Source organism: Azolla caroliniana, unplaced genomic scaffold (assembly GCF_043228905.1).
Source record: "Azolla caroliniana isolate FFs.n. ecotype wild unplaced genomic scaffold, voAzoCaro1.0.p SCAF_49, whole genome shotgun sequence".
In the NCBI taxonomy this organism is placed as follows: domain Eukaryota; kingdom Viridiplantae; phylum Streptophyta; class Polypodiopsida; order Salviniales; family Salviniaceae; genus Azolla; species Azolla caroliniana.
The window spans coordinates 11354-28264 of NW_028230484.1; the positions used below are offsets into that span (position 1 = coordinate 11354).

The 16911-nt window shown below is 39.5% G+C and overlaps 1 protein-coding gene across 1 annotated transcript; it reads left to right on the top strand.

Moving 5' to 3' along the window:
- The first annotated feature begins 14615 nt into the window (after positions 1-14615).
- LOC147849477 (uncharacterized) lies at positions 14616-16892 on the top strand. Its single transcript, XM_087337491.1, has 3 exons — positions 14616-15279; positions 15542-15671; positions 15900-16892. The coding sequence occupies exons 1-3, from the start codon at positions 15099-15101 to the stop codon at positions 16816-16818; spliced, it is 1230 nt and encodes a 409-aa protein (XP_087193617.1). The 5' UTR covers positions 14616-15098; the 3' UTR covers positions 16819-16892.
- The last annotated feature ends 19 nt before the right edge of the window (positions 16893-16911 follow it).

Here is a 16911-nt window from a genome sequence, read left to right on the forward strand (position 1 = left end):
TTTGGTCTTCTTCGAATCAGATACATATTTGTATCTGAAGACCCATTTGCAGGGCAACGGGTTCCTTCTAGCTGGTAGTTCAACCAGCTCCCGTCTCTTGTTCGTATGTATTGAGTCCATCTTGGATCTCATGGCTTGTAGCCATGTGTTGACATCCGACGCACCTATCGCTTCTTCCTAGGAGCTTGGTTTGTCTGCGTCCGTGTAGTTGACGTAGTCGAGGCCTGGTTGATAAAACTCTATTGGCCTTTTGACTCGTCTGGATCTTCTAGTTGCTGACTTGATTGGTTCAAATCCTTCAATCAACATTGTTGTCTGATCGGCATTACCTGAACCATCTTCAGGAGTCCTTTTGGATGACTCGCCCCTGCAATGGGATTTGGCGTTTTTGAATCATCCTCCCCTTCTTCGGGATTGATTGATAGAGAGATAGGTGCCTTGACTGGTTCGGCTCGGCCTTTTGGCACCTTAGTCTGTTTTGGCGAGTCGATCGATTGAACTCTATCCTTTTCGGCTCTTGTCAATCTTCTAGTCGAATCGATTTCGACTAGTGGACTTCTTACCAATTCGAGTTCGGTAGGGGGGGTTGTTAGCTCAGTCGATTTCAGTTGTATGTTGAATCTCCGATTCGGCCTGATGGGTCAGTCCTTCTACGATATCTCTATTGATGTCGAAGGAGACCTTTTTGCCAACCCTTTTCGGTTGGTTCCGTTCACAGAGAATCGAGTCTTCATAGAAGACTACGTCACTACTCCGGATCAATTTCCCGTTCTCTAGATTCCATAGCCGATAGCCGAAATCCTCGTTGGTTCCATAACCAAGAAATATACACTTAAGTGCATGGGGTGCCAGCTTGGTCCTTTAATCCCTGGGTATGAAGGTGTAGGCTTCGCATCCGAATATACATAGTCTATCCTAGGTCTGTTGTTTGCCTAGCCATATTGCATCTGGCACTATGAGCCGGATTGCTCTCAATGGTGAAAGATTTATCAGGTATACTGCCGTCTGCAATGCTTCGGCCCAAAATTCCAACTTCAATCTGGATTGTTAGAGCATTGTTGTCACCCTCTCTTGGATCGTTCAGTTGACCCGTTCCACCACACCATTTTTGCATGGGGGTATAGGGAACGATTTTCTGATGTCGGATCCCATTTTTGGACAAGTACTGCGTGAAGGCTCGGAAGGTGTATTCCCCTCCGTTGTCGGACCGGAGTTTCTTCACTCAGTGTCCTAATCGGTTTTTAACTTCGGCTAACCACCAACATGAGAAGACCTCGAATGCTTCGTCTTTCGACCTAATCGAGTAGTCCCAGACCTTCCATGTACAATCATTGACGAAGGCGATGAAGTATCGTGAGCATCGTCCCACAAATGTCGGTGTGCATGAGCTTTAGGGGTTGTCATACCGTCCCGTAGTGGAGAGAGTGTCAACTTCGGGTACGTGTAGAGTTGTCGTGAAGATTTCCGGCTACGATGAGAAAACCATTTGGAATGGGCAAAGTCGTCGATGTGCAACATGTGCACATCTACATTAGGAAATCTATATAAAATAAAATAATAGGTGGTGAGAGGACATGGCCCGAGGCCAATGTGCGTGAAAGGGAGGATGAGGCCGGCGAGGCGGCCAAAGACGAAACCACATTCAGTAGTTCAGCCGACATGGCAACGTAAGACCAAAGAGATGGAAGAAAACAGTGAAGAGTCCTAGTACGTTGCCAACAAAGATGGATGGAAGATGGCCTGCGAGGAGGCCAAGGAGGAAGTTGCAGTAGAGCGAAGTATAGAGGCGAGAGGCGGAGCCGAAAGAAGTGGAGTCAAAAATCGACCCGACCGGGAGCTGATCCGGTTGACATTCAGATTCGGGTGGAGCACGATCCAGACATGGATCGTTCGACCGAAACTGGCCCGAGACAAGAACTGAGGCGAACAGGAAGTACGAGCCGATCGGTAGAGGAGCTAGGAATGCCGAGTTTCAGATAACCGAGCCGGACATGAGTCGAACCGGTCGGATTGGGGGTCGTAGAAGCGAAGACTGGTGAGCGCGGAGAAGGGATTGAGCGAGGTCAATGGCCACGAAAAGAACACCCAAGAGGGATCCTCCACACCTAACCTAGAGACTTCGGCAGTTGCAGATCAACGTAAGACCGAGGATACGGAAGGTGGTGGCGAGGGGACGAAGATCGTAGCAAACGAAGGAACCGAAGAAGTTAGGCAGAGTGTCACAAAGGCCATGCGGGCCGATCGGACAACAAAGGTGTTCCTCGGATCGGAGCGACGATATCAGACACTACAAAGGACACCGAAACGGAGTGCGTTGACACGGATGTCGAGGTAGTAGTGTACCCTACCGAAAGGGTACACACAGAAGAAGTGCAAAGCGAGGGATGTGCATTGTGGCCGCGTAGGGGCTGAGTGACGAGCACGAAGGAGAACAATGATGAGGAGCTGGAAGGATTTCGGCGTGCGACGATGACGGATCAAGGAAGCAGTCGAATCGAAACAGGCACAGAGAAGGTGCGATATCCGACATGTGGTCGGGAAGAACGAGGACCCATGCTGCACACAGAGAACGAAGGAAGTTGGGTCGGGTCGAGACAAGCGTTCGGGATATCTGCTCCGACCGAAGGAAGGGACAAATCCGGAAACTGGATGTGGCGGTTCAGATGGTGTCAGAGGTTCGATGAGCACCGATGAGCATGGTGGATCAGATGGGACCGGTGGTTAGGGTGGAGAGGCCGGACGAGCTTGAAGTGGAGAGTCGAGGACAACAATGAAGGTGAGCTCTTGGACGGGGATTAGGTCGGTCCAAAAATTGACAGTTCGGGACCGGTAGAGGCCGGCACAGTAGTCGGGTGCCGGAATGGCTGAGAACCCGATTGATCACCGTTGCCAAAATTCTCTCACCTTCTTTCCCTTTCTAGGCACATTCCGGTGGATGTGTGGTTTGGTGGGGGTGGATGTCGTGATGATTTCCGGCTACGGTGAGAAAACCGAACGGAATGGGCAAAGTCGTCCATGTGCAACTTGTGCGCATGTACATTAGGAAATGTATATAAAATAATAGGGAATATTTATCCCACATTGTAATGTCCTTCCCTCCTTGGACTATAAAAGGAGGGAGGGGTCTCTTATGAAGGGGTTGCCCATTTTGAGTTAGGAGGGTATACCGCTACATTTGAGGTATGGTAGTTTCTCTTCTTCTTACTTTCTTTTAGGATTTCATTTAGGTCTTCTTCTTTGTCATTATGTGGGTTGGGTTTCCCTTTTTGAGTGGAGCCTTGTTAGCTTTGTATACTAGGGTTCGGTGTTTCCTTTCTGTTAGGGTTGCGTGGTTCAGAGTTCCTGTATTCTGAGGGTTCTGTTTCGCAATTTTGTCTCCTATGCAAGACCCCACTCAGCACGGCGAGCAGCGTGCTCCCTGACTAGTACCTTGGCAGGTAGTTGTGGTGTTCTAGTATGAGGACTGTCTCCAGTGCAAGGCGTCCACTCGTGTAGGCGAACCCTGGAGTGGTCCCCGACTGGAGCTTGCCTATAGACAACCCTTGTGCCCCTTTAGAATCGGACCGGCTTGAGGCCGACATTGTAACTTGTGTCCCTTGTAAATATATATGAGAAAACTTTGGTGTGCATATGTCAGTGTCAGTGTCTTTGGGTTTTCGTCATGTCCGGATGCGCTTGTGATGTGTGTATGATGAGTTGTTCCATGTCGCGGCGTGTCTCCTCTTTTCAGTCTGGAGACTCGTCGTCTTGTATATATCGGGTCCCGTTCGGGCCGCGTGATTTCTGCTCTTCCATTTCTGTACATAAGAGGGTGCATGAGCCGGTGTGTGTGCATGTGCTCTCCCTATCTTCATTCTGGTTGCTTCCGGAACACATCCGGACCCATCCGGTCGCATCCGGATCTGTTTGAACAGGTTCCTTCCGGCAGACTTCCGGAATCGTCCTGGTTGGTGCCACAATTGGTGTAATCGACCCCAGAGAAAACAGTCTTCCAATATCCATCTCTCCCCAATCTGTGACCCTGGTGGTCCCGCTTGATCCAACTCATGCGAGCAGATTTCCACAACACCGTAACAACAATGCTCGCGAAAGTCCGTTTTTGTTTGGAGTTTCAGGATGTAGTTGATCGCCATTAGGCGGTCTAGTCCGCCTTGGAGTCGGCCATGCCATAAGTTCGAATCTGACGATTCAGCTACATTCACGATCTCTTCTGAACTGATCGCCATTAGTGGGTACAAGTTATTGTGCTTGTATCCGCATCCAATTTTCCCGTTCCCCCGGTTGATCATCCATGTCAATTCATTTAGAGTCATTTGGTACTCGTCTTCGCCTAGCATGCCGATGGAGACCAAATTCCTTTTTAGCATGGGTACATGCCAGACATGGTGTAGGACGATCATATTGCCGTTTGGTAATCGAATTGGTACTTCGCCGATTCCAGCGATTTTGCATTCCTGCCCATTGTCGAGTCAGCCAGTGCCATCGGCTCCGATTGAATAGTCCGAAAACCTTTCGATATTTGGGGTCACGTGAACTGTGACACCGGAATCCAACAACCACGTTCGTGTGTCCTGCACATTGTAAAGGACTTCATTGATCATCAAGTCTTCCAAGGAGAGGATTTCTCCTGATCAAAAGTCAACAACATTGATTTGGTTGCCGACTAGAGAATGGTTCGAGTTGGATTCTCCTTCTGTTTGATCAAATCGCCAACCTTTCTCCTTTCTCTTTATCTACTAACAGTCGAAAACTTTGTGACCAATCTTCCTGCAATGAGTGCAAAAATCACTTGATCGACTATTCCTCAACTTTGATCATTGTCGATCTTCCCTCCTTCTCGGTCGACTAGTGTTTCGACCGGTTCTTTTGGCTTGTTCTCTCGATCGGTTGGTTCGTCCAATCGACTTAATCGAGTAGTGGGCTTTTTTCTATTCATCAATTTTCGTTGAATTTCCTCAGTGAGGACTTGTCTGATTGTCTCGTCCAAATTGAGATTTGGACAACTATTGGCAAATGTCATGCAAAATACCTCCCAACTCATTGGCAAGCTCGAAAGGAGGGCAAGGGCTTTAACTTCTTCGTTGAAGTTAATCCCTTGAGAGGAGAGTTCAGACAACACCCGGTTGAAGGTGTTCATATGGGAGGTCGTTGGATCCATCTCTCTCATCTTCATGTTGAATAACTGTCGAATCAATATTAGCTTCAATGAGGAGAACTTTTTCTCATACATAGCCTAGAGTTTGTCCCACAAAGAGAATGGTGTCGTCTCCTTTTCCATGCTGAAATAGACATTCTCGACCAGATGCATCTAAATGGTCGATCTGGCTATCTCATCCATAGATCACCATTCTTCAGCATATATTGAAGTTGGTTTGGTATTGTGCCGTATGGCTTCAACTTGTCGACGGATGATAAGAACATCCGGTATCATCTCGTTCCAAAGGGCAAAGTTCTTTCGGTTGAACTTTTGGATTTCCACATTCATGTTGGATTGTGTCGCCATTTTCTGAAAGTAGATGTTGTTGACCTAATCCTTTCTCTCAGCCGGATAGCTTCTTTTTCAGCTTTCTACTATTCATTACTGCCAAACAGCAAGGTCGCTCTGATACCACTTGTATATAATATATAGAACAAGATGTGAGGACCTACAAGTTAATGTGTCAAGCAAACAACATGTACACGACAAAAAGACAGAGTATGCATAGTAGACAAGAACTAAGAAGCAAGATAGACGATGTAAGCTCTAATGGAAGCTCTGTTATTCTCTTCTATAAAACTCTCTCTGTTTTACAATGTTACAGTTAGGTTTATATACTCAAGCCCTAACTTGAGAATGTGTTCACACTAAGGATACAAAGTGGAAGGAGTCCGCCTTTTATGCCAACAATTCTACCAAACACCTTCAGTCAACCCTAGAAAGAGTAATTACTTGTGTTATTTGAGCAATATGTGCTTAATGCATCCCCTTCTTCTCAAGTATATGTGTTATTGGATAGCTATATACTCAACTCATCCACTTCTGCTTTTACCAAGGGCATATGAGGAAGTATGAAATTTCAAAGGCATTTGGGAAGATAAAGCAAAACCCAGGAGATATTTTGGAATTTTTTCATAACATTAGTAATGTAGTAAAACATGTAGACTTTCTCATTATAAGTTGAACCATTTCTCATCATTTAGCTTGTAAGTGACAAATCGTTGTGGTTAGCTTATAATCGACTCTTCTTAATGTTAGAAGTGTGTAGAAAACATGCCACACATTTGGTTTTAAAGAAAGTCTTGTAATTAAAATGTAGGGTAGAGGATTGGGACACACATTTAGTGGATATGTGGACATGGGGATCTTTGTATTTTCTATATGAATTTGGTTTTTGAGCAAAAAGCAAGGGTTATTATAAAACAAAGTGTGTTGTCCAAGTTTGTTCATACAAACACTTGACACCATAATTTGACAACCCCCCATCCACATTGTCATGAAGTTGCCATTATTGTGAATAAGATATGCATGTTCATTTGTTTTGGATCTTAATCACCATTAGAAGCTTTACTCGATTTTCCTTTCTTGGCTAGGTAACAATGATGAGATCATTTGAACCTCAAACAAGCTTTGAGGTGGTACAATTATTTGGAAGGTGTGGGAAAGTGCACTAATTTAAAGCTAATATTTGAATCATCTAGCTCGTCTTCATTAACTACCGCCAATAGCACAACAATTTCATCAAATTTTTTTCCAAAACTTAGCGCTGAAATTTGTCTCCATTAACCCATAATTTGCTTTTTGAGCTCCACATAAAAAATGTTTGCTTGAATAAAGCAAGTCTCAATCATATGGCGTAACAAAGTCGGAAGATGTATAACTATTTGGATGGTATGGGCATGTGGAGCTTTGAGAGCACTCTCTAGTGACCATGGTAGATAATATAGCAATTTCATCATACTTTTCTATTAAAAAAATCCAAACTTATGATTATCTCTCCATCAACCCCCAATTTGATCTTTTTAATTCTATAGCAAAAGAGGTTCAATTGGATAAGGCAAGTCTCATTACATGTTGCCATGTGTTCAACTCTTCAAAAATATCTAGGCCCACTAATCCTGATCACACATATAAATGTTCATGTCTTCATAATATCTATATCTACTCACCTATCCAATCCCTATAACTGATCATGCTCTTGTACTTTATTAAGTGACTTTATGGAGGGACTAACCCCTGACTTTAAAGCGAGTTTATAAGGTGGCACAACTTTACAATCGGATGTGGGGCCTATGAGGTTGCTCTTGTTTAGGGGCCATTTGGCCATAAGCCATTTCACTCTAGCCATGCAATTTCTTCACTACCCGATTTCAAGTGTTCTTTGGCCCGATGAGTCTTTATTAATAATTTCTTGAACTGGAAACAAAAGTAATTAATATATTCATGTGACATACCCAACCTCAATGACATGCCTATAATATATGTTACCTAATGACATCAGATGATAGTGTGTAGCTAGTGGATCATAACTTGGACAAATCAACATATTTGTGATACATCTTGCATTTACATGGACAATGTTTATGAAATATGCTTGAACAAAGTTAAGTGGTGCCAACCCTATTGCTTTATTTCTCTTGGAAAACAAATGGATGCCTCTTGTTGAGCATCAAATAATCCCATCACGCCTTCCATCCATTTGTAAATAGCTCTAGAAGGTGGTTTTATTGAGCTTAGTTAAGTCGAGGTGGGTTCTAATAAAGGTCTCTGAGTAAAGTTTTAAATGCTTTCCCTCCCATCGCACCTTGCATCCATTTGTAAATAATTCTTAAACAAGTTTCACCAACCATCATCTAGTAATATATGTCTCTTTTTGTCTACTAGTTTGTTCACCTAAATTTATTTAGGAACATGAATTCCATACATTTCTTCGTTTTAGGTTTATATTAAAGTAGTGTATCCTATAGTTTATCTCCACAAATGTTTAAAGAAGGTTCAGTCACATGGAATGCATTATGTATCCACCAACTTTTAGGTAGCCTTATTTAGATTCCTTTAACTAGTGGGCAAGTTTTAAAAATAATATGGCGAGACTACAAAGTTCATGCCAACTTAGTGTAATATGCAATGTCTACTTTAAACAAGGCCATGCATTAAAGGTACAATTTTCATCTACATTGAAGTAACACCGAGAATGGCAGAAAATTTATCATAATACACTAACTATATACTTCTCATCTCATATATATTGAATGGTTGGTGTTTCCTATTTTTAGAATTCCCAAATATTCTGCCATTTTTGCATAATGCAAGTAAAAATATGGAAAAAAAAAACGGCAATCTAATGAGTTCCTCACTTTCCGGCAATTATTCAAATATCCATAGTTTCCACCAATTGCAAGAAGTAACCATTGATGAAGAAGAATATCTACAATTGTTTGTGATGTCATCCATAGTTTGGAGGATGGAGGGGGGCATTATTATTTGTCCATTCTATTTATACTTCCATTTGACATATTTCGTATAGAACGTTGTTTGTCACTTTCTAGTAATGTGTGTGTGAGTTCTATGTACATTTCTATCAATTTTAACGGTCTATTAAAATCTAAAATTCACCAATCTTGAATGTCTTATCAATACTTTGCATAATTCACTATTCCAGTTCATTTGTTTTCGTCACCTATTTACAAGACAGAAACCTAAGGCACAGACAAAGAGCAACATACCTATGGCAAGGCATCAGCTAAGTATAGCACAAACAACTCAAACGTGCTCCTCCACATCAGAATTATTATATGGTGTCTATTGGGCGCGTTAAAAGCCTTAAACACCCATCAACCAACGTCATTCAAGCTACATTAACATTCAATTGTGTAGAAACAATACAAATAAAATATAAGTGATTTATGTTTGTATATATTGATCCACAATGTGGCAGAACAATATACCTCTAATTCATTATGGCTGATTAGAGCTTTAAAGGTTGTATGCAAATGTCACTTATTGCCATAAGGAGTGCACAAAGTGTATGTACACACACACACACATCTAGAGAGAAAGAGAGTGTGTGTGTGTGTAAACAAAGGTTTTTGAGTGGGCGACTCCTTGTCTACACATCTTATTTCATCAACATGTGAAGGTCAGGAGTGTCCACCTTTGGTTCCTTGTGTTTGGCTTTTTAAATAAAATCGACATTTCTGCATTCAAACACGCCCACTTTTTTCAAAAGAGCCATTTTCACTATGAAGTGGTAACCTTTTGAAGTCCCAATCTCTCAAAAGCTCTCTCTTGTCGTGATCTCTCCCATTTATTTTTATCCTTCGCTTTCCCTTTCTATGAAAAATATTAAAGTCTTGAAAACACCTTTTCATTTACTCCCAATCTCACCCTTTGACCTCTATGTTCCCTTCCATTATCCATTGTGCCGATTTTCTATGAATTGACCTTGATGTGTGTCTTCCTTCTACCATGCATTCCTCAAAGTGTATGTGCTCAATGCTCTTTGCTCACTTGTTTACCAATCAAATTTACCTTCAATCATTTGTTATTCTCATTTGATCCCTTCATATGTTGCCATCATCACTATTTACTTTTTTTATCCCTTCTATCGTCATCTTAGAAAGCTTGATTTTGATGAGAAAGATTTTGCTTCTTTGATTGTGATTTTGTAGAGTATGCACAACTCTCCATTGCATTCCCAATCCTACGTGAATTTCTATCACAATCACAATGTGCACTCTCGATTGTAACATTCATTGGTAAAGTTCTTGAACATTGAGAGTCATAACTCACTTGCACGTGGGTTACGTGAAATGTCATAATAAGTCTCATAGGTCATATTGTTTATCTCTGATGACGATAAACTAATAACATCAACAATAATATTGAATTCATGGAGAGTGTGTATAAAAAATATAATGTTACAAGGAAATGCTAATAATGTACTAAAAAGACACCCAATGTTATTTCTTACACATTTAATGCCAAATGAGTTCTCCTAAATTGAACGCATAGCAAGCAAGAGATGCATGCCAAAGCATAAGGTGAGAGCATTGCTTTTTTGCTAAATTAATAACACTCACACATATCTATATCTATCTAATCTACATCGTCTCTCACACACACAAATATACATGCATACAAAATATCTAATCAAGAATAACTGAACAACTATGAACAAGTAGAACCATTTATATCATTGTGCCATCGCTAGGGGCATTGAATAGGTTTTGTGATTGGCAAATAAGGAGAGGTATTGGATCATCATATCTAAACGTTACTTCCTAATATGTTGCAAGATGAGGCCCTTTTTTCCATTGGCTTAGATTTTGGGCATTTTGGACCAGTTTAGTAGGCCGAAACCCAAATCATATAATATTTGGGCAATTGTCTATTGTTGGCTCTTGCTTCTTTTAAGTTCTCTTTGAGACAATAGCTTTATGATTGTCTTCAATTTGCAAGATTCTCTTCTACAAACATTTCACCATTATTTCGAGTTCCTTTGTGCATTGAAAGTTTGTACATTTTTTGTGGGTTTTTACTTCACATTGAGGTTTCCCGCTAATAATATATGTATTGCTACAAGAAAGTATGCATTCCTATATTGGATGTATTAATGCAAAGGATTATTTCTAGATGCATAGACACAATGTCGCACATTTTACCAAAAACAAATCACTAGGTGGTGGTGGAATATAGTATTTATCGTTTCTAAATAATGGTTTGAAGAGGTAATCCAAGAGGTTGTAGCCTTGCACTCATGACTCATGGATTCCGACCAAATAAGTTCATTATTGTTTCAAATACACTTCACGTGTTTGCATAAGTCCTTGGAGCATTGCAAACATATAGTTTCTTTTTAGAGCATGGCATTATAATTTGATAATTTTCATAGTCGAAATGGTCGAAAACAATCCAATTGCGCAAGGGACACCTAATGAAGAAGTAACAAACATATGGTAATAAAATAAAGGCATAAATATTAAGCAATGGAATCCAATAGTCGGTATGCAAATAATAAATAAAGATGCATGTTTAATCCCCAAGTTTATGTATTGACCGGATGTCGTTACTTTACATCAAGCTTTAAATCTCATATCGTTTACAAATAATCAATGAATATGAATGTCAATCATTTAGTTTATGTGTTGTCACATGCTGTTATTTTACTTCAAGCAACTTAAATTTCGCCTATCAAATTGTCATAAACCAAAAAGAACATTAGTTCCACATATAAATGCTTCTTTTTCATAGCTCACATAATATAATTTTATTACAATAAAAGAACACATTAAAATGAAACAATACCATCATTATATTGTTAACATGCATTTAAAACCTCTTGTCAATGTGTATTCATTTCACATCATTACTTCACACTAGTGCAGAAATTATCATTGTAATTGTTCACTTCTTCATATAATAATATTTGCATATGGGATCGATGTTGTCCACACAAATTACAATGCTACCATCCACATCATTTGATGAACATATGTGTTAAAGGTAGTGTTCGTGTGTTAGTTTCAAAGCATGGCTTTACAATGTACATTGAGCTACTTTAGGCTTGACTTCGGGACTATTGTTTGAGGAGACATTATTTCCAAGAAAGTTATTATAAATGGAAAATATAAGACTAGTTAACATACACATGAACAAATGACGCAAAACTTGTGTCCATAGATACATTGAAGGTACAATAGGTAAACCTTGTCTTGTGAGTCATTCCACATGGCTCTTATGATGGTTGGCGCAGTCAAGGGCTATGTAAGGCTTTATAACAGTTGTCACTACATTCAAAATGTACTTGTAGAGAAAATATGCCAAGAGATAGAAAGAGGGGACTACTCTATGTTTCCTTGTACATTGTTTTCTAAAGTTTCGTTAAACTCTTGAATATCTTCCTTGGCTTTGGTTTTGCCTTCTAGAATTACTTGTTTAGTTTCATATGTTGTCTTTAGTCTCTCCTCATTCGACCTTTATATAAATGTAGTTGTGAGTAAAGTGGCCAATTTCTCATAATATTTGTATATGTTGGCTTCCTTCCTAATGCATGTATTGTCGAGTGGTTTTCTAATGGAATACATGATTATTCATTTTGTTGCCTACTTGCATTGATGACATTCAAAGATGAAGTCATGCATCACATACTTTCCTTCTTCTTCACTACTAGATGCTGAATGGGTGCAAATGGAAGGTTAACAATTCCTACTTTCTCCCTCATGTGTATTCTCTAGTGTTGATAGAGCAATGTGAGAGCATCAATTCTTAATGGAATTAACTTTTAATGTAACCATATAGGTGAGTGTGTTTGATGAAAAGTGAGTGACTAATGAGCTCATAAAACAATTTAAGTTTGTTCCAAAATATATACAAAATAAAAAATAAAACTTTTCAAGTTATGGTTTCTACCCATTGGGTTGTGGATTCAATTATTCAATATAGGCATATATGTTTGCAAGGGTTGTTCAACTTGTTATAAACAGCCCATTAGAACACTCAATTAATCCTTCCTTGAGGAATAGAACCATAATGTAATGATGTTTCTGAATCACCACTCCCTCAACTTGGAATCATTCTTTTGTGATCATAGATTGACGCTCATGTTGGTTAGAAGAGTGGTGTTCAACTTGCAAGTATTAATCATGTGGGAGAAGGGTGGTCCAACCAAAAAACAAAAGTGACCAAAGCTTAAGCAATTTTGATACCCCCCTAGTTTTGATTCATGTTTATAGAGATCAATTTTTATGATTAGGCGAACACATACACATCCACATCATAGCTACATTAAGTTCAAGGTCAAAAACTTAAAGTCTTGAGATATGTCATAGACTCATAGGTCTATCATCAATTATAGAAAAAACATTATCTTGTGAGATTTGTAAGCATGCATGCATATCTAAGCATATTCAATTAACGAATAGATCAAAGGGTAAAGGAAAGGCGCTCCCATAGTGCTTGTAAAACATTCATGGCACATGCCTATAACATGACCAATCTCTAATTATTTGTGATTGAGGGTTATACAAGTCAATTCATAAAGTCATCTAACTATTTCAATTAATGAAACTACAACACAAGGTCACTCAACATCCACTATTCCTATATATATCTCACAAAAAGGAATGTTCAATTGGCCCATGCTTTTGACACTGCTATTTGAGGTTATGCATGTCATCGACATGCATGCACACAAGAACTAGGTTAGGCTTGAAGAAAATGAAACAATTCTTACAAATGATTTCGTTGCAATTTTTATGAAGGTTTATAAAGGTTTCATTCATTGATCAAACACTTGGTTTTAGATTAGGGTATTTACAATGGTCGTGTGTTCTTTGATCACAAGACCTTATTAGAAAACCACTTAATAACTACTTGAGATATGTTTTTATGTAAAACCATATAACTTGTTGAGTTGTGTCTTCAAATATTCTTGTGATAATGTATTAATAAGTTGACTCCAGTCTTCATGTATGTATAATTTTCTATTTAAGAGCTTATAAACAATATCATCACATCATCAGACAATGGGCATAGGATATTAATGTGAAACAAATTCCAAAACTCGTTGTTATTGACAACTAAACAATTTATCTTGTTAGATAAGTTAGTTAACATGAAACTACCAAGAAAGTAGTACATAACAATGTCATAATGGGAGACGTAAAAGTGGTTGTTTATGGGTAGCTAATGATGTAGGGTCAACTCTACCCATTTATTGTATATCATTGTTGTAGGGTCAACTCTCTTGATTGAAAATCAACGCCACCAATGTTAAACATTGCCTAATCCACGTCAAATTCTGTCCTCCACGAAGCCACACATGTTTATCTACAGATATAACACTAGTTGAATTGCAATATTTTATGTTCCATCCTAGACCCACACACATCACACAGTAAGTAAGAGTTTATTTCTTCTATATTACTTCACTTATGCACCATTAACCTCTAAAATGATTCAATAGGTTAAAATGATTCAATAGTTTCCATAGATCTCGCAGTATAACTCGCCTTTTCTCACACCTAGACCTACAATGTTAGTAACTTTTTGTTTTCTATATGTCAATATAATGAGATGTGTATGTACATTGTGACTATAATCTAGACTTAGTAGCCAAGTACTTTTCTTGACCAAGGGAGCCAAGATTCTAGACCATCTCATAAATGCAATGATTGTTGGCATTGAAGATGAATGCTCAAAAAAGTTGTGATGCCAGTGACACAAAATAAAAACAATCCACACTTTCTCTTTGAGTTTTGTTTTTTCCTTTAAAGTTTTAAGTACACAATGTGGACAAGCTATCTATAGTCGTTATGGATCGAGTGTCTTAAGGCCACATTTTGTATGATCACGATGTATATTATGGTACTATGGATGCATGTGAGGTGAGAATGAGAGGGCATCGATTTGTCAATGCCAGCAACATGATAAAGGCACAAGATGGCTCGTGAAAATTGGACAGCTTGTACAGAAGTGAAATATGTCGTGCTCCGAAAAGGTAACATATATTGCAAGAAAAAATAAATAGAAGACCTAAATGAGACACGTATATTCTTTTAATGCAAATAAAAGGGTGAGAGCAAGCGTGAACCGACTTTGATCTATGCATTATTATATAAAGGGCTTTACAAGAGAAGATGTGCATTTTGTCGAGGATAAGTAACCTAGATAGACCTTACCAAAACATTGGTTGGATATTTGCATCTAGAGAGAGATATAGTAGAGAATGTGTGAATTGAACAATCAAGTGATCAATACATAGAAGAATCTAGACCAACCCATAGAAATTGAAGATACCCCCTCCATCTGGAATGTTGCTCTAGCCCACAAAGGCCAAGGCAAATGTAAGGATAAGCGCCATTAGGATGTAACAAACAAGAAAGGCATACAATTGCTTGTGATGGTGATGATGAGGACAAGGACAAGGATGATGATGAGAATGTACATGAAACTTATGTGTGTGTCATTATAGGTGTTGATGATGTATGGTTCCTAGTAACCAAAGAACATTTTTTGTGGTTTACTAAGTTAGTGGAGAGTCTATCATATACATATGTGAGTGTGTACTAATAAGGGGTATAAGGTAGAATTTAAGAAAGAGTATCTAGAGGAAAGATTTATGGGAAGATCTCCATTGAGTCGTGAATCCACGAAGAAGAAAGCAGTAGTTGAAGCAGAAGAGGAGGAGGAGGTGATGGTGAAAAGGGGTGCTTGGACAAGTGAAGAGGATGAGAAGCTCATTTCTTTCATCCAAAAACACCATGGTCATGGCACCTGGAAAACCCTCCCTAAATTAGCTGGTATGTCACTTACTACTCAATTCAACTTATATCTATCCATCTATCTATCTCTATATACATATCTATCTATATGTATGTATTAAACCCATCAATCTTCAATCTAAATTATAGGAATATAAACCAGGCTCATTCATTGCTTTGATTTTTCTAAAAATCCATCTGAATCCCAATCTAAATCTCCATTTCTAAGTCATTTGATGATTGATCCCAAATATAATAATAATAATAGTTATAATGACAAGAATATAGGAATAATGTGTAGGGTTGCAGAGATGTGGGAAGAGCTGCAGACTGAGGTGGACCAATTACCTGAGGCCCGACATTCGGCGATGCGGCTTCTCGTTGGCCGAGGAGCGCACCATCATCCATCTCCACAGCTTATTGGGCAACAGGTGCATAAGAAAAGAAACACAACTCATTTTCACCCCCAATTCATTCATGCATTTGCATTTGCATTGCATTCATAACTAATATAAGCTATAGCTTAAAACCTCCTCCTACTTTATTATTGACCTACTACTCCACCTATGCTTGATTCCTTTCCTTCGCCAAAGTCATGATTTAGTCATGTATTCTTATAAGCATGATCTTATTAGGATTGATTGATTCAACTTGAGCAGGTGGTCCGGCATTGCTTCTCATTTGTCGGGGCGAACAGATAATGATGTGAAGAATCACTGGAACACACACTTGAAGAAGCGGCTTCTGCGGGCCGGCATTGATCCGGAGACCCACAAACCCATCAGCAGCATGAGAACTTGGCCTTCTGCGTGCCAACAAACGCGAGAAAACATTGTAGCGAGTAGGAACCAACTGGACCCTTCAGCTATCAGCCACATGCTCCAATGGGAACTTGTTAGGCTGGAAGCAGAGTCCAAGCTGGCATCCACTGCCAACTCCACCACAAGTGATGGTCCATATCATCATCAATCCTCAACAGGTCTCCATCATCAGGCACCGCAGCATGAGCCCATCTTTCATCACTCCTCCACCCATGCATCACCCAATCCAAATTCAAATACAGTGACAATCCAGGTGTTACAAAATTTGAGTACTCACAATTCTAGCCACGCTTGGGATTCTGAGATTAGTCACGAACAATCTCCTACAGGTCTATGCCCATCAATCATTCATCGTTCCATTCAAGGATCTGATCCAGACAATATAATTAACCACAATCAATTCGATTTAGACAATATATGTGGCACCCGATTGCTATCGAATGATCAAACGCAATCTATAATTCCAGCACCTAATCAACAATCCTGTGAAATGGATTCGTTGCAGATGAATAGCTGCAGTGGCTCTACTTCAACTAATTATAATAATACAAGTACAGTCACAACACCGGATTATCAATGCACTACTAGCATGAGAAGCGAGGAAAGTATTAATCAATCACTGCCAATCGATAATAGTCCAGCTGCTTCTGATTTGATGTCAAGTCTTATACCTAGCCTAGTGTCATGTGAAGATAACATTAAAGATTACTGGGCTACTTTACTAAGACTGCTTAGCCATGCTCCAAGCAAATCTTAATTCAACACACATCTTAATTCAAACCCTACATCTCCAACTGTACTTCATCAGTCAAGAATAAGTTCTTTTAAGGATGTGTAGATTGAAAATCCT